The sequence below is a fragment of the Schistocerca nitens genome, chromosome 4 (assembly GCF_023898315.1).
Source record: "Schistocerca nitens isolate TAMUIC-IGC-003100 chromosome 4, iqSchNite1.1, whole genome shotgun sequence".
In the NCBI taxonomy this organism is placed as follows: Eukaryota; Metazoa; Arthropoda; class Insecta; order Orthoptera; family Acrididae; genus Schistocerca; species Schistocerca nitens.
Window position 1 is genome coordinate 757,024,497 of NC_064617.1, and position 24,911 is coordinate 757,049,407.

The window sequence follows — 24,911 nt, forward strand, 5'->3', positions numbered from 1 at the left end:
ATGAAGTTCCTGATCAGCAGGACTTTGTGGCCATGTTCTAGTTTAAATACCAAATCTCTCCAGAGAAGTGAGGACATGTGACACTGTTGACAGTAATTCGTCTGTCGGCTGGGGATGTTAAGCTTGGTGGTCCCCTTGGCACTATTTGCAACAAGTAGACTGCTGGCACTGGGTTTCACTCTCACACTCACACCATCCCTCCCTTTCCCCCTCCTCCTCCCCCTTATTGTTACAGAACACAAGAATTAAACAAATATTGTAACAGAGCATGTTGTAAAAGAACAAACAAAGATACTGCAGATCAAATAACTTGCCTTGTGTGCATCATGGGCAAATTAATCATTTCTCTTTTCTGGTTCTGATGATTCGGAAATGTGTGCACGTATTGGTCTATGCAGGTCTGTTTTTGACATGACCAAGCTCTCACCATTCCACATAACCAGCTGTTGAACCTTTTCTACCTCCAAAATAAATTTAATGTTAGCATGGAAACCATTCAAATGTCTTAGAAAGTCATCAGGCTGTTCCACACCATGGCTCTACACGAGGAAAATGTTTTCATATCTCTACAACACAACGCTGAGTTGCAGACAGGCATAATCAACAAGACTTCTAAAATTTTAGCAGTCATTTTCACTGTATTTGTCTGCAACTCAACGCATCCTCTATGTGGTGAGTAGCACTCTATCCTTTCCAAGTTGTTGTTATTTCATCCTGGACTGTTTGACTATACCACACTTTAGGTTTACAGGGTGCCAAGTCCAGTGACTAGTCTTGAAATTCTCCAAGAAGAAAGTGGATTTGTTTGCTAGGGAAAACTGTTAAATTCGAAGTGCTCTGTAAAGTTCTGTGATTTGAGACTGAACGAGTGAAGCTGTTCAAAACTGGTTTTGGGAAAGTGATGAGCAATCCTACTGTGATGGCAGACACAACTGCTCAGAGGATGGTTCTGTATGACTAGAGACTTGAAAAATTAGCGGTTGTGAAGAACGCCAATATAGATGCCAATACTGCTTTAATATTTGAAAATGCAAATCATGTGACAATTGTTATTTCATAGACGATTGTATCCAAGTGAACAATTTTACCAGAGGTAGCTTGAAATAGCTTAATTTTCTGCCTGAAAAAGTAACCTATTTTTGGTTACTGGGACTGTACATCACCTGACAAGGCCTGGTTGGGAAAGAGAATGTGTAAGAACATGAATGCAAAACAAAGAATGCACCTATACAAAAACCCAATGATGTACTAGTGCTCTGAAATTCACATTCTGGCACCAATGTGGCAGTTTTAGATGCAGAGTGTTTTGAACAATAGGTGTGTAAAATACTGGTAGAGGTCAGGCCTGAACTACTTTGGTTACGAGACTGCCAACCTCAACAAGCAATCGCACAGCAGCTGCTACCAAAGGCTTTGAGCACTCCGTTTGCTTTGCGTTATGCATAACTCCTTAACTTTCTTATTCTGAAATAAGTGAATAGACGCATCCTTGTCCATTAAGGAGTTTGAGTACGACTATCATGCCTGCAAAAGGAACTGATGATCTCTATAACCATGTCAGCTCTGCTTTTCACAGAAACAGGTGCAGGCTGCTTGCCCTGTGAAAGGAAAGCGAGGCTTGTTCCACCTGCACCACTCCTCACACCTCAATCGGAAAACATACAATGTTCTTGTTTGTTTACACTTTTTGTAGCGTCCACAATATAGTGACCATACCGAGTTCTGTGAAGCAGAACTAGCTGCTGTTCTTGGTTCTACTTCTACTCTTTGTAACAGGATGATTCTATCTGTAGCATTGTCAAGTATGGGTCATACAGCCCGCGGAAAGGCTCCGAAATATAATGATCAGGCTCTTATGTTACAGATTCAAACTTAGTGTTCAACAGATTTTTTTAAACTATTGAACTAGGTTGAAAAAGAAAGATAATGTAGAGAAAAGACCTTAAATCAGACCAGCACTGTTTACCAGTGATAAAATGCTGCTGCTTCTCCTCAACAGAAACAATAAAAAAAAAGCAAGTACTAATTTCGAAAAGAACTGTTGAAGTTTTTGCAAAAGCAACTTTTCCTCTCAACAAGTTATTGTCATAGATATTGAATCTTATTTATTCCCTTTATTATTATTATTATTATTATTATTATTTCCAATCTTATTTTTTCTACCAATTTAGTCTTTAGGCATGAAGCATGGCAAACCTGTAAATTTATATGGCTAATCATTTTCAGAAAAGGTTCTTTTTTTGCCAAAAGTACATGGTAATTAGGTAAAAAGTACATGGTAATTAGGTAAAAAATACATGCTAATTTCAAGACAAATAGATACAACATTTACTAGTCCTTATATACAACATTTATAAATGCATGCTGAATATGAGCAACAAAATATGAAAATCATGAAGTAATTGACAAATACAATTTCACCACATTTTAGGAGTAGTTTGTATGTTAATGTGGAGCACTTACATGGTCAAGGGAAGTGGGTATTAGCAAGGTGGGGCTGAGCAAATCTTGCTGTGTATATAAACAAGGAAAAAAAAGTCTGCTGGGAGATGGGTATGGTGTGTGCAACATTCTGTTAAGTGTGACGATATATGATGTACAGAAACAAACATGATGTAGAAGAAGTCATTTCTTGCAGGAGACACAGAAGAGGCTGACTTAAGACACTGTTATTGTGATATGAGTTTGAAATTTAATCTTCTGAATTTCTTGCAAAAAGAAATACAGGATGAAAGAAAGAGAATGACAATGCAATTCATCAACGATGAAGGAAAAATGATAAATCTTACTGGAAAAGGAAAGTCATAATGTGAAGTAATCAAAAGGGAAAAGACAACAATGTGGTACTGGAGATAGGAGAATATCACATTTCAATGTTAATGACAAAATGACAATACAAACATAACAATAAGAAGGAAAGAACAGCAATAAAAGAGCAATGAAAGAGAGCTGTGGCGGGGGGAGGGGAAGGAGAATTATGAAAGCATCAAAAACAAATATGAGGGAAAAATGACAGAAGGAACTGTCAATTAAATGACACAGGGGGGAAACAGTAACAGAGACAGAGAAACATATCTATAATACATAATTATAAGACCCTAAACTTAGGACAAACGAAGACAAAATCGATAGAAGGGCTGCAAAATGTCTCATAGGAATTACAAGGATAAAGTAAAAAAATAAATAGAACAAGGCTGAGAACAAACACTGAAACCAATCAAGACTGTGCATTAACATGACATACTAAATACAGAAAACTAAGCATGAAGATTGTAGTACACTACAGACCGTGACAAATGAGTATGGTATGAACAGCCATGGAGATTTAAATCTAAAATCCAAGTGTTTTAAGAAGGTTAAATAACTAATAAAATGAAAGCAAAGTAATGATTGGAAAGTTACTCTTAAGCTCGGTCACTAAATGCAAAGCTGGAGCCAAAACTATGGCAACAGTACTGAACTGTGACATTTATAATCCAAATTCCAGAGTGCTATACTTCGTTCATCATATGAATAAACCTGATGCAAACAGACAAATTCAATAATTGGTCAGCAGCTGTAGCACATGTACACTGATCCGTAGCACATGTACACTGGTGGTGCTACGCTCTTTGAAGTAGGTTGTATTTATGTATTAAATACATTATCACTATGTTACTGTAAATGAAATAGATACATGTTTTGCACAGGATTACAGAGAAAAATCTTCTATGAAGTTTTTCGAGAAACTGTATTTACTACAGGTAAGGTGTTTTTGTAAATGGGACGTGTGGCTTTATCGGTAGCACTGGAGGATGTTAATCAGGTATACTATAGATCGCTGGTTCAAATCTTGCTGTGTGGTCTTCACTTTTTTTATGGTTTTTTTGTTCAGTTTGGACACCTATACCATTTAAACAAAAAATTCATCAAATATATGCTGATTAACATATCGAACCATAATTTTTTAAATAAAAACTGCACTACTACTTGTTTCTAACTACACATCACATGCAATATTCCAGTTTCATTACAAATATAAATTCTTAATTATCGATACTATGTAAAATATTATTAACAAAGGTGTTTTAATTAAGAAATTACAACATAAATTTTTGGGAAAAAATGTGAAATAAATTTCTCTTTACTTTGACTATGTCCATTGTTTTATATCACAGATGGGGTCTCAAACCACCAAGAGTGATAAGCATCATAGAAACATGGAAAACAATTTTAATGGCACTGGGCACAAATGTTTCATTTTTACAGCTTCTAATATACCACTGCAATCTGAACCCAACAGAACTGATCTGGAGGCAAGTTACAGGATTTGTCATGAGAAGTAACAAGACATTTAAGCTGCCAGATGTACTGAAATTAATGCACGAAGCTTTGTCACACATCATTGTCAAATGCTGGTGGGATGCAGAAACACCCGTCTTAAAAGAAGAGGAGAAAATGCGGTGCTTGGATGGTTTTGGGCATTCTGAAATTGATTACCCCATTATCAATGCAGCAGATGACAGTTCTGGTACTTGTATTGAAATATATTTCTCAGAAACCAATATGGAAAAGAGTTCAGAGACTAACAGATGACAGTTATACCTTCTGTGGCTTCAAAATTTAACTATATGGTGAAATCCTTGCAACATGCATTTACATCGCACACAGCTCATGCGGAAAAATTACCCAGTGTTTACGTTAGGAATTTTCATCACTCATTTTTAAATACAATATTATGTTAGCTAAGAACAAGAGCATCTTATTTTTTTTCATGTAGTCTTCTAGGAAACATATTGCCAAAGTCTTGTCATATACTATATCATTACTATTAAAAATTAAATGACATTCAAAACTATTTTATTTCTCTGCTCATCTCTCCACATCTTAAAGTTAAATGTGGCAGTAACACTGTTGTCCCATATTATCACCAAGCCAAAGTATGTGCAATGCACATCATAAAACGTATCCTTATTATTGTACTTGACATCTACATCTACATTCACATCTACATTTATACTCCACAAGCCACCCAATGGATTGTGGCGGAGGGAACTTTACATGCCACTGTCATTACCTCCCTTTCCTGTTCCAGTCGCGTATGGTTTGCGGGAAGAACAACTGCCAGAAAGCCTCCGTGCGTGCTCGAATTTCTCTAATTTTACATTTGTGATCTCCTCGGGAGTTATAAGTAGGGGGAAGCAATATATTCGATACCTCATCCAGAAACGCACCCTATCGAAACCTGGACAGCAAGCTACACCGCGATGCAGAGCCCCTCTCTTGCAGAGTCTGCCACTTGAGTTTAAACATCTCCGGAACGCTATCACGCCTGGTACAGATCCCACACTGATGAGCAATACTCAAGTATAGGTCGAACGAGTGTTGATGGACTACTTTTTCTAAGGACTCTACCAATGAATCTCAACCTGGCACCCACCTCACCAACAATTAATTTTATATGAATTTTATATGATCATTCCACTTCAAATCGTTCTGTACACATACTCCCAGATATTTTACAGAAGTAACTGCTTCCAGTGTCTGTTCCGCTATCATATAATCATACAATAAAGGATCCTTCTTTCTATGTATTCGCAATACATTACATTTGTCTATGTTAAGGGTCAGTTGCCACTCCCTGCACCAAGTGCCTATCCGCTGCAGATCTTCCTGCATTTCGCTGGAATTTTCTAATGCTGCAACCTCTTTGTATACTACAGCATCACCCACGAAAAGCCGCATGGAACTACCGACACTATCTACTAGGTCATTTATATATATTGTGAAAATCAATGGTCCCATAACACTCTCCTGTGGCACGCCAGAGGTTACTTTAACGTCTGTAGACATCTCTCTATTGAGAACAACATGCTGTGTTCTGTTTGCTAAAAACTCTTCAATCCAGCCACATAGCTAGTCTGATATTCCGTAAGCTCTTACTTTGTTTATCAGGCGACAGTGCGGCACTGTATCGACTGTGCCCTAGACAGCTTTGTTTCTGCTAAATGAATCGAAATCCAACAAGATTCCAGCAAATGTAAAAGAAAGAAATAAGTAATATTAACATTAGGGCACGTATACCTTTTATTAAAGTCGGGAATCGAGAATACAACTTGCATCACACTGTTTAGATAGCAAGAGTTTCCAAGATTCACAAGTCCCGTGTATCCTGGGCCATACAGTGGTTGCAGTTTACTGCCAGCTTCTTGCAAAGCATTCCATTCACCTACTCTTTGATTCAGATCCAATTCTAATTCAACCATTGACTTGTCCGTCTGAAAGAAAAGAAAAAATCTTGAAGCTGCCACTAACTTAACTGAACATTTATGTGATATACAGACCACAGTGGAATAATCAAAATTATTGAATACAAAACATAAGCACTGTTTACTTAATGTAATAGTGTTGTATCAGGGGACTGTGCATAACTTTCACTCTTTTATAGTTTAAATAATGACAGTATTTGGAATAAGTGTAGTCACTGGGATAAAGATACTTGGGGGAATGAAGAAAAAACAGCTTTAAAAAAGAAATAACAATGTGAATTAATAACGATGAATGTATGATACATTCTTGTATATTCATTTCCATGTGTCCAAAAATGTGTTTTGCATTCAGAATGTTTGTCCCAGATTGTTCACCAGACGGAAGTCAAGGACTGTCAGAAGGGCCACATAACCTATAACTTTAACTCAAATAATATTTTCAATTACAGTAAGAACATTAGGTCGTAGCAGCAACAGGTATATCACAATTCAATTTGTTTGTCATTTCAGAAAGTATATTTGTTTAGAAAGTCAACTTGTATGACAATCAAACAATGGAAAATCCAGGATGGAATTTAACAACACAAGAGAAGGAAAGTTGCTACTCACCATATAGCAGAGATACTGAGTCGCGATAGGCACAATAAAAAGATTCACACAATCATAGCTTTCGGCCATTAAGGCCTTTGTCAGCAGTAGACACACATACACACACGCACACTCACACAGGCGCAACTTGCACACGTGTCTGCAGTCTCAGAGAGCTGAAACTACACTGCGAGCAGCAGCACCAGTGCATGATGGGAGTGGCGACTGGGTGGGGGTAAGGAGGAGGCTGGGGCGGAGAGGAGGAGGGATAGTATGGTGGGAGTGGCGGACAGTTAAGTGTTGCAGTTTAGATGGAGGACAGGAGAGAAGGTGTGGAGGGGGGAGGGGGTAACGGAAAGGAGAGAAATAAAAATAAAAGAAATTAAAAGACTGGGTGTGGCGATGAAATGACGGCTGTGTAGTGCTGGAATGCGAAGGGGGAGGGTGGGAGGGGGGAAAGGGGGGAGGGGGCTGGATGGGTAGGGACAGTGACTAACGAAGGTTGAGGCCAGGAGGGTTACGGGAACGTAGGATGTACTGCAGGGAAAGTTCCCACCTGCGCAATTCCCACCAACACCAGCTTTTCTGAATTGGCAGGTTCCCGTAACCCTCCTGGCCTCAACCTTCGTTAGTCACTGTCCTCACCCATCCAGCCCCCTCCCTGTTCCCATTCCAGCACTACACAGCCTCATTTCACTGCCACACCCAGTCTTTTAATTTCATTTATTTTTATTTCTCTCCTTTCTGCTACTTACCCCCTTCCCCCTCCGCACCTTCTGTCCTACCCTCCGTCTAAACTGCAACACTTCACTGTCCGCCACTCCCACCATACTATCCTTTCCCCTCCCCACCCCAGCCTCCCCACCCAGTCGCCACTGCCATCATACACTGATGCTGCTGCTCGCAGTGTAGTTTCAGCTCTCTAAGACTGCAGACGTGTGTGCAAATAGCGCTTGCGTAAGTATGCTTGTGTATGTGTGTGTCTACTGCTGACAGAGGCCTTAATGGCCGAAAGCTATGATTGTGTGAATCTTTTTACTGTGCGTATCGCAACTCAGCATCTCCGCTATATGGTGAGTAGCAACTTTCCTTCTCCCAACTTGTATGACAGGTTTATTTTAGTGGTCATGGTTATTATCTATGACAATATTGCATGCAAATTATCCAGTTAATAAGTAATTTAAAGCAAATAAAATGGTATTTTTAATAAGATAATACGAAAAGGGAGTATCTTATTTGTGATTAATACCTTAGCCTCGTAAAATAAAGGTATCCCATTTTACCTATTATAGTTAAAAGTATCTTTTATGTTAAAATTTTCCACAAATAGTGTCTTAATTCAAAATTGGTATGTAATGCCATAAGCCAGTTAAAAAACATTTTTAACACTATCTCATTCATACCTGTATGATTAGTATGTGTTGAGAAAAAGAGATGCTGACTTAAGAAATAATATAAATCATCATCCTACCATGATGATGTTTTAACTATCTCCCGGCAAAATCTTGCACTGCCTTTCTTCACAGTTCAGTAAGTCAAATTAATAAACACACTGAAAAATCATTTCTAATTATAATGTTCAGTCCCACAGAGTAAAAATATCAAACACTGCATTTTCTCTACTAGAAACTGTGTCATAGTACGGGTAATTGTTGATAACTCTTTCATGTCTTATTATTGTTTACTCCACTGATAATAATACACAGTTAAAGTTATTCCATAATCTTATTCCGATTTCAATAGAAGATTCCAAAATCTGCAAAATAGATGACAATTTTATCACGAGTAAGGTAGAGCTGGCTGCAACCCTTGAGAACTTTTCAATGTTTGATTAGAAGGGTGCACGAGAAAGTTGAAACAGCAGCAAATAGTAGGATAGTTGTGTAACAGAATGAATGTTATTTTCTTAATTTCGAATGCATAAGAATGCAAGTTGTTCTCCACTGCAGTGAATTTCTGCAAATCAGAAAATGTAACAAATAGTTCCCTTACAGAATTCGATACATTAGATGAGTGCCAGATGTTATATGTTTCTGTGAAACTGTTTGTAAGTGATAGTGTTTCCTACACGATTTCTCAATCTGGTGATTCATGTCCACAGTCGGGTACAGCTAAATCAGTTGGACAGAAGTTATGTTTGATTTAAAGAAAAACCTAAGTAATGGCGAAGCCTGTTTTCTTAACCCTACGAAGTGTAAATACAAACATATTAAATCTTTTATATCAGAGAATGGAAATTTAAAGGATGAAAAAGACTTTCTTTTATCTATAATTACTTTGAGGAACAGCTAGTTTGAAGTTGTGTTATATATGGAGTGTTATTTCCACAATATTTTAAGCTTCTGTACTTTACTTGGCACGAGAGAAAATAACAACTGTGTTGTAAATTTTATAGCATGTTTAACAGAGCAAGATGCAAACAGGATTTATATCCATACAGTTTTTGTAAAAAGAGTGTTAGTAACATCTTCACACTTTTAACATTACTTGAGGACTCCAAGTACCCAACCTCATTTATTTTATACCCAAAACTTTAAATTTCAGAATTTTATGTGAAGGATAATATTCTGAGTCAACAGGAAGAGCATCATCTAAAGTGAATAGATCACAAGTTGCATCTACGTATGTCTTGGCAAGGCATCTACTTCTCTAAAAAGTGATCTTGCTATACTGAAAAGCAGATATCAAAATATTAAAAATTTTAGGATGTCTAAAGAATGAATGTGACTCAAGAAGAGATGAAATGTAAACAGGTGGAAAAGCTACACTTGCTATAATATAACTTCTCTACTGAATGTTTTTTCTTTTCTACTCCGTTCCAAAAGCAATACATATACTATACGTATACTCTGTAGATACGAAATCCCCAAGCTACATATTTCTAAACCTTCTTATTCAATATGCAGTTTACAGGCTGTTGATAACAGTACGAATAATTCATGCAGAAACATTTACTTTATTCAAAGTTTTTTGTTGCTGTGGTCTACAGGCTGAGGACTGGTTTGATGCAGCTGGAGAGCTAGTCTATCTTGTGCAATGCTCTTCACCTCCGAATCACTACCTTAACCTACATACACTTTCCAGTTACATGTACAGAGGTAGGCCAGAAGTGAGAACCTGAAAATATTCAAATAACTTAACATGCAGTTTTGCCATTACATGGATGTGGAAATGTGTTCTACGTTGAAAATAATGTTCCGTGATGTGCCAAATTGCAATGCCATGAAAATACGGCATGTGATCGTTGTTTTGCTTGTCATTCTGGTGAATGCCATGGCATGTGAGCGTGTTCTGATTTGCTGTTCCAACTTACTATCAAGGTGATACTGGTGTAAGCATCTGAGTCGTAATGAAGGATGCAACTGGATTCACGACTGAAGAAAGTGTTCTTAGCATAGGGTTGCATTAAAAGGAATGAATGGGTGAGACATTTAATGAAATTAGGAAAAACTTTTTTAATTGTTTCAAAAAAGTCCCAACAGAGGCTAATTGGAAAGAAAAGCCTTTGCAACAGGGTTGGTGACAGATACACCACACACAGGAAGACCCAAGACATATGACAATGATGATGAAGTCATGTTTATAGGATTTGTAGACCTAGAGAAAGCTTTTCACAATGTTGACTGGAGTACTCTCTCTGAAATTCTGATGGCAGCAGGGATAAAATACAGAGAGCATAAGGCTACTTACAATTTGTTCAGACACCAGATGACAGTTATAAAGAGTCAAGGGGCATGAAAGAGAAACAGTTGTTGAGAAGGGAGTGACACAGGGTTGTAGCCTATCCCCGATGTTATTCAACCTGTACAATGAACCAGCAGTAAAGGAAACAAAAGAAAAATTTGGAGTACGGATTGAAGTTCAGGGAAAAGAAATAAAAACTTTGAGGTCTGCCGATGACATTGTAATTCTGTCAGAGACAGCAAAAGATTTGGAAGAGCATAGGAATGTAACAGACAGTGTCTTGAAAGGAGAATATAAGATGAACATCAACAAAAGCAAAATGAGGATAATGGAATGTAATCGAATTAAATCAGATGGTGCTGAGGGAATTAGATTAAGAAATGAGTCACTTGATAAATTTTGTTATTTGGGCAGCAAAATAACTAATGATGGACGAAGTAGAGACTGACAATGGCAAGAAAAGGCCTTTTTGAAGAAAAGAAATTTCTTAACATTGAATATAGATTTAATGAGTTAGGAAGTCTTTTTTGAAAGTATGTGTATGGATTGTAACCATGTATGGAAGTGAAATGTGGACAATAAACAATTTAGACAAGAAGAGAATAGAAGTTTTTGAAATGTGGTGCTACAGAAGATTGCTGAAGATTAGATGGGTAGATCATGTAACTAATAAGGAAGTACTGAATAGAACTGGAGAGAGAAGAAATTTGTGGCACAGCCTAATCAGAAGGGATTGGTTAGAAGGACACATTCTGAGACATCAAAGGTTCACCAGTATGGTAATGGAGGGAAGTGTGGGGGGTAAAATCGTAGAGGGAGACCAAGAGATGAATACAGTAAGCAAATTCAGAAGGATGTAGGTTGCAGTAGTTATTCAGAGATGAAGAGGCTTGCGTAAGACAGAGCAGCATGGAGAGCTGCATCAGACTAGTCTATGCACTAAAGACAACAACGAAAACCATCATCACTTTGTTCACCAGAAAAATCGTCAAGGAAGCAGTCAGAGGAGATGAACATTCCTAGAACCTCCATGTGTCATCAGATGAAGGAAGGCAGTTTATGTTCATTTCGATCTGGTGGCATCAATGAATTACGTGAGCATGATATTAATAATCAACATGATTTGTGTGAACAGTTACTTGCAGATTTTGCAAAATTAGCAGCTTGCTGTAAGGTTATGATGACAAATGAATATGATGTGTATCTTAGCTCCCAGTCTTGAAATGTTCATATGGATGTAGAGCAAATATTATTACCACCAACTTTCAAATCCCACAATGATCACCATTATAAGATAAGGGAAATACTGAGGCATCCAGACAGTCGTTTTTCCCTTGTGCAATCCACGGGTGGAACAGAGAGGAGGGGCGTAGGGGAATATGACTTTGGCACCAACAGTACCCTCCGCCACGCACTGCTTGGTGGCTAGTGGAGTATATATGTAGATGTAGATATCTGGGAGATAGACAACCATCATTATTATGAAGAAATTAACCGACACCCTCCTAATGGTATGTTCTGCACTGAGAATAATGGTCAGCACAGGGATAGAGTGTTTGAAATACGCAAGAAGTATGTACGAACATTTGTTTCTGCATTATTCCATTCTTGCATGTATCTTTTACTGTTAAATACAATTTCTGCTAGAGCTAGGGAGTCATTTCATGTTCCCGTTTGCCTTTCATGTTGCTTCTTGTTTCAATATAACACCATTAAACATTTCCAATTGTGACTTCTGGCCCACCCTGTATACAGCCAGTCAAGTTCAGTTTTCATCAAGCAAAGTTCCATGTCAGTCAGGCCTGGTTGTGCTTTCATAGATTAATATTCATACAGTCAGTCACTGCAGAACTTTTGTCATGTTAAGTCACTTGCAAAAAGTTTTAATTGGACATTTATTAGGTATGCACCAACCATTAATGCCATTCTTGGTGAAATTTAGATTCATGGTAGTCAATGCAGGTTTAATGATCTGTATTGTTACCAATGTGAAGTTTACCACATAAAAGCTATTCAGCATCACAAAGGACAGTGAAAATAAATCTGCACAAACTTGAAAATCTACTTCGGTGGTTGGTCGGTTGATAGATTGTTGGAGTTAAAGGTACCAAACTGCAAGGTCATCTGTCCCTTCATCCTGTATGTATTAAAACAGGAATAAACCTCAGGACGATACAAAACACAAATCCTGGGAAGCCCAATTGTAAGTAAGACACAATAAGACAGAGATAAAATCAAGGAGAAGTAGGAGAGTGGATGTTGTTGTTGTGGTCTTCAGTCCTGAGACTGGTTTGATGCACCTCTCCCTGCCACTCTATCCTGTGCAAGCTTCTTCATCTCCCAGTACCTACTGCAACCTACATCCTTCTGAATCTGCTTAGTGTATTCATCTCGTGGTCTCCCTCTACGATTTTTACCCTCCACGCTGCCCTCCAATGCTAAATTTGTGATCCCTTGATGCCTCAAAACATGTCCTACCAACCGATCCCTTCTTCTAGTCAAGTTGTGCCACAAACTTCTCTTCTCCCCAATCCTATTCAATACCTCCTCATTAGTTACGTGATCTACCCACCTTATCTTCAGCATTCTTCTGTAGCACCACATTTTGAAAGCTTCTATTCTCTTCTTGTCCAAACTAGTTATCGTCCATGTTTCACTTCCATACATGGCTACACTACATACAAATACTTTCAGAAACGACTTCCTGACACTTAAATCTATACTCGATGTTAACAAATTTCTCTTCTTGAGAAACGCTTTCCTTGCCATTGCCAGTCTACATTTTATATCCTCTCTACTTCCACCATCATCAGTTATTTTACTCCCTAAATAGCAAAACTCCTTTACTACTTTAAGTGTCTCATTTCCTAATCTAATTCCCTCAGCATCACCCGATTTAATTTGACTACATTCCATTATCTTCGTTTTGCTTTTGTTGATGTCCATCTTATATCCTCCTTTCAAGACACTGTCCATTCCATTCAACTGCTCTTCCAAAGTCCTTTGCTGTCTCTGACAGAATTACAATGTCATCGGCGAACCTCAAAGTTTTTACTTCTTCTCCATGAATTTTAATACCTAATCCGAATTTTTCTTTTGTTTCCTTTACTGCTTGCTCAATATACAGATTGAATAACATCGGGGAGAGGCTACAACCCTGTCTCACTCCTTTCCCAACCACTGCTTCCCTTTCATGCCCCTCGACTCTTATAACTGCCATCTGGTTTCTGTACAAATTGTAAATAGCCTTTCGCTCCCTGTATTTTACCCCTGCCACCTTCAGAATTTGAAAGAGTATTCCAGTTAACATTGTCAAAAGCTTTCTCTAAGTCTACAAATGCTAGAAACGTAGGGTTGCCTTTTCTTAATCTTTCTTCTAAGATAAGTCGTAAGGTTAGTATTGCCTCACGTGTTCCAACCTTTCTACGGAATCCAAACTGATCTTCCCCGAGGGCCACTTCTACCAGTTTTTCCATTCGTCTGTAAAGAATTCGCGTTAGTATTTTGCAGCTGTGACTTATTAAACTGATAGTTCGGTAATTTTCACATCTGTCAACACCTGTTTTCTTTGGGATTGGAATTATTATATTCTTCTTGAAGTCTGAGGGTATTTCGCCTGTCTCATACATCTTGCTCACCATATGGTAGAGTTTTGTCATGACTGGCTCTCCCAAGGCCATCAGTAGATCTAATGGAATGTTGTCTACTCCCGGGGCCTTGTTTCGACTCAGGTCTTTCAGTGCTCTGTCAAACTCTTCACGCAGTATCTTATCTCCCATTTCGTCTTCATCTACATCCTCTTCCATTTCCATAATATTGTCCTCAAATACATCACCCTTGTAGAGACCCTCTATATAATCCTTCCACCTTTCTGCTTTCCTTCTTTGCTTAGAACTGGGTTTCCATCTGAGCTCTTGATATTCATACAAGTGGTTCTCTTCTCTCCAAAGGTCTCTTTAATTTTCCTGTAGGCAGTATCTATCTTACCCCTAGTGAGACAAGCCTCTACATCCTTACATTTGTCCTCTAGCCATCCCTGCTTAGCCATTTTGCACTTCCTGTCGATCTCATTTTTGAGACGTTTGTATTCCTTTTTGCCTGCTTCATTTACTGCATTTTTATATTTTCTCCTTTCATCAATTAAATTCAATATTTCTTCTGTTACCCAAGGATTTCTATTAGCCCTCATCTTTTTACCTACTTGATCATCTGCTGCCTTCACTACTTCATCCCTCAGAGCTACCCATTCTTCTTCTACTGTATTTCTTTCCCCCATTCCTGTCAATTGTTCCCTTATGCTCTCCCTGAAACTCTCTACAACCTCTGGTTCTTTCAGTTTATCCAGGTCCCATCTCCTTAAATTCCCACCTTTTTGCAGTTTCTTCAGTTTCAATCTGCAGATCATAACCAATAGATTGTGGTCAGAATCCACATCTGCCCCTGGAAATGTCTTACAATTTAAAACCTGGTTCCTAAATATCTGTCTTACCATTATATAATCTATCTGATACCTCTTAGTATCTCCAGGATTCTTCCAGGTATACAACCTTCTTTTATGATTCTTGAACCAAGTGTTAGCTATGATTAAGTCATGCTCTGTGCAAAATTCTACAAGGCGGCTTCCTCTTTCATTTCTTCCCCCCAATCCATATTCACCTACTACGTTTCCTTCTCTCCCTTTTCCTACTGACGAATTCCAGTCACCCATGACTATTAAATTTTTGTCTCCCTTCACTACCTAAATAATTTCTTTTATCTCGTCATGCATTTCATCTATTTCTTCATCATCTGCAGAGCTAGTTGGCATATAAACTTGTACTACTGTAGTAGGCATGGGCTTTGTGTCTATCTTGGCCACAATAATGCGTTCACTATGCTGTTGTAGTAGCTAAAGCGCACTCCTATTTTCTTATTCATTATTAAACCTACTCCTGCATTACCCCTATTTGATTTTGTATTTAAAACCCTGTATTCACCTGACCAGAAGTCTTGTTCCTCCTGCCACCGAACTTCACTAATTCCCACTATATCTAACTTTAACCTATCCATTTCCCTTTTTAAATTTTCTAACCTACCTGCCCGATTAAGGGATCTGACATTCCACACTCCGATCCGTAGAACACCAGTTTTCTTTCTCCTGATAACGACGTCCTCTTGAGTAGTCCCCGCCCGGAGATCCGAATGGGGGACTATTTTACCTCCGGAATATTTTACCCAAGAGGACGCCATCATCATTTAATCATACAGTAAAGCTGCATGTCCTCGGGAAAAATTACGGCTGTAGTTTCCCCTTGCTTTCAGCCGTTCGCAGTACCAGCACAGCAAGGCCGTTTTGGTTAATGTTACAAGGCCAGATCAGTCAATCATCCAGACTGTTGCCCCTGCAACTACTGAAAAGGCTGCTGCCCCTCATAAGGAACCACATGTTTGTCTGGCCTCTCCACAGATACCCCTCCGTTGTGGTTGCACCTACGGTACGGCCATCTGTATCGCTGAGGCACGCAAGCCTCCCCACCAACGGCAAGGTCCATGGTTCAAGGGGGGGGGGGGGGGGAGAGTGGATATATATATATATATATGTAAGACCTTTAAATATGTCTGCTTGTGTCTGTATATGTGTGGATGGATATGTGTGTGTGTGTGCGCGAGTGTATACCAGTCCTTTTTTCCCTCTAAGCTAAGTCTTTCCGCTCCCGGGATTGGAATGACTCCTTACCCTCTCCCTTAAAACCCACATCCTTTCGTCTTTCCCTCTCCTTCCCTCTTTCCTGATGAGGCAACAGTGTATGTCTATACACTATTTGTAATAAATGTGCTATGTTTCAAATGTGCTGTGTTTCCCAAACTATTTTAGACGTAAATGTGGACACCAAAAATCTCAACAAGTACTGCAGACAATCTGAGGTATCTAGAAAGAAATAAAATTTAACAAGAAGAAACCTTAAGAGCTGCTTCATTTCACTATCACAAGGGTCTCTGAAATTCAGAAATCTCACCAACTTTATAATTTCCTTAACATATAATGTACACATACAAATGATCATCTGAGATGAAATCAAGTGAATATCTTCAAATTAAAAGTATCATGCATACCTTCTCCATGTGGGCAATATTAATGCCAAAATGAGCCAAATGCTGTGCAAGATTGGGATCTTCAACCATATCATCTTCATCATAACTGAAGACATCTGCTTTTCCTTCCTTTGTTATTGTTCCAAGCTTCACTGCCAGGGGATAGTCTGAACGCACAACAAAAAAATCAACACAAAAATCAAAGCATAATATTTATTTAGATGTCCATATTTATAAAGGCAATAAAGGTCTGAATAGTATCTTGTTATTCAAATGAAGCAATGCGTATCTGCATATAAATTACAATATAAATTTTAAAATGTGACCCGAAAGAAATAGGAACTGAAACCACAGTTAAATATTTTGTCAACTAGTTTAACAAATTAGCATTTTGACTAACATTATCATGAGCAATAACTACCTCATGTACTTAATACTGATGTGTATGATAATTATTTAGGGAAGTTTATTTATTAAATGAAATGATGCTGTTTGGACCTGTGACAAAAATCTTGGATTAGATTATAAAAACCAGTGCCTTAACCAAATGCTATTTTATTAAAATTTTGGCTTTGCAGTCATCATCAGATCCAATTATTACAGCAGCAAAACACTGTGGTATCTTATTACGTGTCTTCAAACTTCGGAACAGTCACTGTGCAACACATTTTAGAAAATTGCAATTCCTTGAAGTTATAATTCGAGCGATAAGCCTTTTGCTATGAAGGTTATCACAGGCAAATGAGCAAATCTGACACTGTAGCTGGAAAATTAATCAACCTGTGCAGCAGAAAACCGATGAGTCAGAAGCAGAAAACAGTGATTTTTTTCCTTATAATTTTATGAACAAAGCACCAACTAGCTCACATACTTTTACTGTAAGAACTGGTTTTTGCTGAAATGAGCCATCCTGTGATCATAAGCATGCAGAAGATTGTCTTCACAGTTTTGATCTGAATTTGTTGGATGTAAGGTCCACCAGTTATGCAAAACACGATTTTTCCAAGTTCCCAAACATGTTTCAGCACCTCTGTGCCATCACCAGTGGGTTCCTGTTTTATTTAATCTATGATGTGAACATTTTTAATAAATGATTACAAAATTATGTGGATATTTAATTCAAACAACAATTCATTTCTTTTTATTAGTACCTTCACACTCTGTTTGCATGGTTTTTGAGGACCACTTGTATATTATTTATTACAGGTAGCTTGTCATTTGCAACCAAAAAGGTGATGATGAGAAATTTTGTTGGGAGTTAACCTATCATTTTATGCACTAAAACTTAATTTAGTTTGTCGTGATATTTCGCACCTATATTCGTTGTTACTTACGTTGTTGTGTGGCTAGACCTTTTTTATCTCAGCATCATGGTGAGGTGTTTTGAAGCACACAAACATAACATGTATTTTCACAAAATAAAGCCATAAAAGCACTTTTCACTTCACCAAAACACACTGTAATTGTGGTGGTTGTGTGTCTCATGTCCCAACCCAGTCAGTGTACATTTGGTCACCACTGAGTTTGGCACCAAATTTGAATTTTGTTTGCCTTTTTTTCTGTGTGTGTGTGTTTTCTGTATGCCTCTTAGCTAATTGTGTAGCCTTTTACATGGTGTTCCTTTTGTGTGTAAAATGGTGAGTCTTTGCAGAGTGTACTGTATCAATTTATTGTGTGGGTGTGTGTGCGTATATATAGACTTTTTAGCTGTTTGTGTTGTCTTTTTTGTGAAGTTCCTTTAATGTGTTAAATAGAGAGTCACTGCAGAGTGTAGTGTATCCATTTAAGACCTGTTTCCCTTCTGCTATTGCCTTCGGTATGTGGAAGTTTTCCTCAATGGTCAGTTTCCTGTATAGGCTGTGTCTAGATTTTAGTGTTCTTAAGTCTGCTTCTATTGTAGTTGGGTGGTGATTGTGGGCTATTAGGTGGTCAGCAATTGTGCTATGGGAGCTGTTGCTTTTTAAAGCTCTGAGATGTTCAGAATATTAGGTTTTGAAGTTTCTGCATGTGTGTCCTATGTACACTGACTGGCAAGTGTTGCATGTAAGTTCATATATTTCTGATCTGTTAAATTTATCCGTGGGTGTTTCTTATGTTCTGACGTTTTTCTGTGTTGTGCTCTCTGTCCTGTATCCTATTTGGAGTCCCTGTTTCTTTAATATGTTGCCTATTATGTGAACAATCTTGTTATTGTAGGTGAGTATGTGCCATTTCGTTTTGTGTGTGTGGTCATTGTTTGTGTTCTGTGTTGGGTGAGAACGTACGTACGTATGTACGTGTGTGTGTGTGTGTGTGTGTGTGTGTGTGTGTGTGTGTGTGTGTGGGCGCGCGCGCGCGCGCGTGCATTTTTGTACTGTTTACATATTTTTTTTATTTTAATTTGTCTACCATATGGTATCATAACCATTTTCTACTGCTATTTATTTTATTGTGTTTAGTTCTTGTGTGTACTTCTGTTTGTTCATGGGTGTTCTGTTTAATCTATGGGGTATGAATCTGAAGTTTGCTTGCTTATGTGTCAATGCGTGGTTCGATAGTTCGTGAATGGTGGTGCTTGCGGTTGTCGGTTTCCTGAATATTGTGAAATTGTGTGTGTTGTTTGTTTTATGAATAGTGAGATCTACAAAATGTAGGGTGGTGTTGGTTTCTGTTTCTACTGTGGAGTTAATTTTTTGGGTTCAGTGTTGAATTATTGCTTTTTAGCATACAATTCCCTAATCTCTTGCTTTAGCCACATAATCACCACTTCTCTTTCACTTTCTTTGGTGCATATGACATGCTATTCACAGAGTTTTTGATATAGTATGGAATCACATTATCAGCTAGGCAATTTTTATTAAACTGTATATTGAGAGTTGTCTTCTGTAGCTTCATTAAGGTGTTTCTGTATTTGATGTAGAGCTTGCTGGGGAATGCCTGGCTGGGCGACAAAACAGTCATCAGTTGGATTTGCAGCTCCTTGTGTTTACCGTGTTTGCAGTTAAATTTGTTGGATGTAAGGTCCGCCAGTTAATAAATAATATACGGGTCGTGAAAAACCATGCAAACTGAGTGTGAAGGTAATAATGAAAAGAAAAGAATTGTTGTTTGAACTAAATATCCACATAATTTTGTAATCATTTAGTAAAAATGTTCACATTCCAGATTAAATTATACAGAAACATGTTTGGGAACTTGGCAAAATGGTTTTTTGCATAACTGCTAACATATTTATGAACAACCTGGAGAACATGATCTTCAGACACATAATAAAACCAAAAAACTACAAAGTCATACACTGGTACCATGATGTCGATGACATAATATGACTGACTGATGAACCACATACACACATAGAACAGCTACACAATGAAATAAACACCTTACACCCAAAAATTAACTTCACATTAGAAACAGAAACTAACACCACCCTACATTTTCTACATCTCACCATACATAGACAACACACACAACTTTGCAATATTCAGGAAACCGACAATCACAAGCACTACCATTCACAACCTATCGAACCACCCACTGACACATAAGCAAGCAAACTTCAGATTCATTCTCCTGAACACCCATGAACAAACAGGATTACAAACAAGAACTAAACACAATAAACGAAATAGCAGTAGAAAATGGTTATGATACCCATATGGTAGTCAAATTAAATCAAAAAATATGTAAACAGCACAAAAATGAACATACCACTCACAGACACCAAATCTAAAGAAAAGTTTCAGGGTGAAATATCGAAGGCATTCAACATAAAAACAGATGTAAGGCAAGGTGACTGCCTGTCTCCACCACTTTTTTAACTGCATACTAGAGAAAATAGTAAGAGAATGGAACCAAAAACTAAAAGAAGAGAAGCTATCATCAATTAGACTGGGAACTAAAAACAAAGGTATTGAAATTCACTGTTCAGCATTTGCAGATGAGTTTGCTATTCTTTCTGAAAACCTAACAAATGCTGGAATACAAATCAATCTCTTGGACGAAATAGCCAACAAAGCAGGTTTAAGAATACCAGTAGAAAAAACAAAATTTATGACCATTATAAAAAAATGCTCCGGAATCGCTAGCAACAGATATTGGCCAGATAAAGAGGGTAAATAAATTTAAATATTTGGGAGAAATTATCCAAGAAAATGGCTTAGAAAAATTCGTTATAGAAGAAAGAGTACATAAAATGGAGAGAGCTTATGGAATAACTAGGAATGTCTACAACAAATGGGGTCTGTCTAAAAATTTGGAGATACAGCACTACAACACAGAAGTAAAACCAGAATGTCTTTGTGCATGTGAATGTTTAGTGCTGAACTCCAAATTACACAAACATTAAGTCCTAGAAAGGAAAATCATTCGAAAAATACTCAGACCACCAAAAAATACAGAGGTATGTAAATTAAACAGCAATGAAGAAGTTTACCGCAACACAGAAAACATAAATGAAACACAACCAAAGAGGCGACTGCTATGTTTTGGACACTTATACAGGATGAACAGCAACAGGTTAACCAAACAGATTTTTACATCTTTGGGACAAGAAGTCAACATAGCCTGGATTCAAGAAGTTAGGAAATATTTGAAAAGAAACAACATAAGTGAAAAAGACGCAATAGAAAGACAGAGTTTCAAGAGGAAAGTGTTAAAAATGGAAGGATTCCAAGGCAGGAGGGAGAAGAAGACAGGGTCAAAATGGTCAGAGGAGAGAAAATGGATACATAGTGAAAAGATGAAAGACTACTGAAGGAAGAAAAAGGAAGAACTCTTAGATGACCCAAATGAAAGTCTAAGAAGAACAACATCCCCCTCCCCCCCCCCCCCACACACACACACAGTCCTCACCCAACACAGAACACAAACAATGACCACACACACAACACAACAGAGCAACAACACACACACAAAATGAAATGGCACATACTCACCTACAATAACAAGATTGTTCACATAATAGGCAACATATTAAAGAAACAGGGACTCCAAATACGATACAGGACAGAGAGCACAACACAGAAAAACGTCAGAACACAAGAAACACCCACGGATAAATTTAACAGATCAGAAATATATGAACTTACATGCAACACTTGCCAGTCAGTGTACATGGGACACACATGCAGAAACTTCAAAACCTAATATTCTGAACATCTCAGAGCTTTAAAAAGCAACAGCTCCCATAGCACAATTGCTGACCACCTAATAGCCCACAATCACCACCCAACTACAATAGAAGCAGACTTAAGAACACTAAAATCTAGACACAGTCTATACAGCAAACTGACCATTGAGGAAAACTTCCACATACCGAAGGCAACAGCAGAAGGGAAACAGGTCTTAAATGGATACTCTACACTCAGCAGCGACACACTTTTTACACACAAAAGGAACACCATGTAAAAGGGTACACAATTAGCTAAGAAGCATACAGAAAACACACACACAGAAAAAAATGCAAACAAAATTCAAATTTGGTGCCAAACTCAGTGGTGACCAAATGTACACTGACTGGGCTCGGACATGGGACACACAACCACCACAATTGCAGTGTTTTTTGGTGAAGTGAAAAGTGCTTTTATGGCTTTATTTTGTGAAAATACATGTTATGTTTGTGTGCTTCATAACACCTCACCATGATGCTGAGATAAAAAAGGTCTTGCCACACAACAACATAAGTAACAATGAATATAGGTGCGAAATATCGCGACAAACTAAATTACGTTTTAGTGCATAAAATGATAGGTTAACTCCCAACAAAATTTCTCATCAACACCATTTTGGTTGTAGATGACAAGCTACCTGTAATAAATAATATACAGGTGGTCCAGAAGTACTAACAAAAAGGAACGAATATCCACATAATTTTGTAATCATTTAGTAAAAATGTTCACATTACAGATTAAATAAAACAGAACTCCACTGATTATGGCACAGAGGCCCTGAAACATGTTTCGAAACTTGGAAAAACGGTGTTCTGCATAACTGGCAGACCTTACCTCCAACAAATTTAACTGCAAACACAGTAAACAGAAGGCGCTGCAAATCCAAATCATGAATATTTAGATCTGAGGTTGATCTATCTCTGCCAAAACCAGTCATTCAAATAAAAATATATGATGAGCTAGGCACTGCTTTGCACAGGTAGCAGAATGGAACATTTCTTCACCATGGAGTAGCTCCAGGTTTGTAGTCTCTCTACACGTGTTTTGCTGATTGTGTGATACACGCACAGCATGAGTTTTTGCACTACTATTACACCATGTTGCATGCTTGTCTTTCATAACACTATCAAAATGCAGGGTGTTATTTTTAAGAATCTGTTTAACTGTGAAAAAAAAAGCCTACAGGTGTTGTATGGTCTGTATGTTTCTTTGAATGTACTGATGCTGTGCAAGCTGACATCTTAAAAGGTCCTTGTCACTTGGTGTGAAAGATTGTTTACTCATACCAGCTGACTGCCAAGTCATTGCAGCTCAGAATGTCAGAATTTTTGATGAACTCTCCATTTCAGTATCTTCACAAACTGCAGAGTGTACAGCAATTTTATTCTAATGACGACTTATTTAATGTACCTACAACAGTGAACAATATTCCTGGAAGTCAATGAAAATGTGAACTTCATTCAAAATTCTTAAATGTTCAATGAAGCCTATGCTCACATAAGTGATTACGTTACAATGCAGAATTTCAGTTATCAGGCTCAAGAGAACAGTCTCAGATTCACCAGTTACAGTTTCACCATACCAAAATTAGTACATAGTGCACAGCGTTCACTTCACCAGGTGCTAGGCCTTCACTCTCTTAAGGTGAATGAGAGACTACTGTCACCATGGCGTCAGAGTGTCATCGTAAATACTCTAAAAAGGCATCCATGGTTCCAACACTATATAAATTTCCTTGGTATTTCGGTAACCTGGTTTTAATAGGAAGAAGTCTCCCGCCCCCTCCCCCAATAGGTATGTGGCAGCATTGAAAAATTATTTGAGGGTTGTGTTATTCAAAGGAATGTTAGCATCACTTGGCTGTTACTGTACCCAGACCTTACATCTGCAGCTTCTCTTCATGGAGACATAACGAGCATCACACTACCAGCCAAAACCAACAACAGTTCCTCAGCTCATCAAGGGACACTGTCCTGATATCCTACACAATTTTTTGCCAGTAAAAGTAATGTTAATTTTTGAGAACAATACTCAAGAGCTGAACGGAGTAATGTTCCAAAATTTATGCTCTTAACGTCTCCATATGCCCGATGCAATTCCAACATACAGTTTTATATCCCACACAATTCAATTATGCAAGGCCACTCACCACTAGTCTGCATTTTCTACTTATTCATCTGTTTACATTCACAAGAGTGAATTAGTATTTTACAAAAGGAATTTGTGTATTAAACTTCTTGATAACAAATATACATTTTCAAGTCCTGTTAATAATCAAATCAAAACATGATTCAGACACAATATCAAAACCTGAAAATCCATTAGACCAGTGTAAGCTATAATTAAATACAAATATATTACTTGTTTCACGATAATGCTCAACAGCATGGTCATTTCCTCCAGAGCCATCAAAAAATTTTCTCCCACAAAGAACAGCTCCATCTGTTAGATTGAGCCACAGATTCTGAGTGAGATCACATTTCTCACACTTCCATCCACTTGGAGGAATCTTTTTGCCATTATTTAATTGAAGAAGATTATTTGCATGCCTTGAAAGAAAAATACAGTGTGATTGCAGCATATTTGTTGTACATACATGCATCTACGTGTAAAATTTGGTTCAAACTTACTTTGATATTATTCTTGCTTCACCATCCCATGTGCCTGTTAATGCCTCGAGTTCAGCTAGTTTTGTGGCTGACTCTGCAGCTAGAATAGCTTTGACACATTCCTGCACCTGTTTAGGAGAGAGATACTGATTGTCCAAATTTGATAAAGTGACACATATGACAAGCATCACTGATTTACTTATTAATGTTGATAAAAGCAAATGGGTCATTCCATGCTCCCATATGGAGGACATAGAAATAGGCATCCCTGTGGCTGAGATGCAACTGAAAGAGAGTTGAAAACAAGTAAGTCACCCTGTCCAGATGGAATCCTAATTTGACACTGGCCCCATACTTCACCTGTATTTATTGTGGATCTCTCACCCAGTGTAAAGACCCAAGCTACTGGGAAAAGTGCAGGTGACACCTGTTTATCAGAGAGGTTAAAGAATGGACATGTAAAATTACAGACAATATCCTCAACATTGGTTTGCTGCAGAATTCTTGAACGTATTCTAAATTCAAACATAATAAATTTCCTCGAGACAGAAGCTTCTATC

The 24,911-nt window shown here is 37.9% G+C and overlaps 1 protein-coding gene across 2 annotated transcripts in view; it reads right to left on the bottom strand.

Annotated features, from left to right (window-relative positions):
- The window catches only part of LOC126253050 (ubiquitin carboxyl-terminal hydrolase 5), a 160,586-nt gene that overhangs the window by 66,602 nt on the left and 69,073 nt on the right, over positions 1 to 24,911 (bottom strand). For both annotated transcript variants that reach the window (XR_007545889.1, XM_049954130.1), the window contains exons 4-7: positions 24,373 to 24,479; positions 24,104 to 24,291; positions 16,614 to 16,759; positions 6,064 to 6,257 (exon numbers count right to left, since the gene is read on the bottom strand). Coding sequence is in view for 1 of the 2 variants with exons in the window: in XM_049954130.1 (XP_049810087.1) it covers positions 6,064 to 6,257; positions 16,614 to 16,759; positions 24,104 to 24,291; positions 24,373 to 24,479 (635 nt within the window). In the remaining variant the exon portion in view is untranslated. The remainder of the gene's footprint in view (positions 1 to 6,063; positions 6,258 to 16,613; positions 16,760 to 24,103; positions 24,292 to 24,372; positions 24,480 to 24,911) is intronic.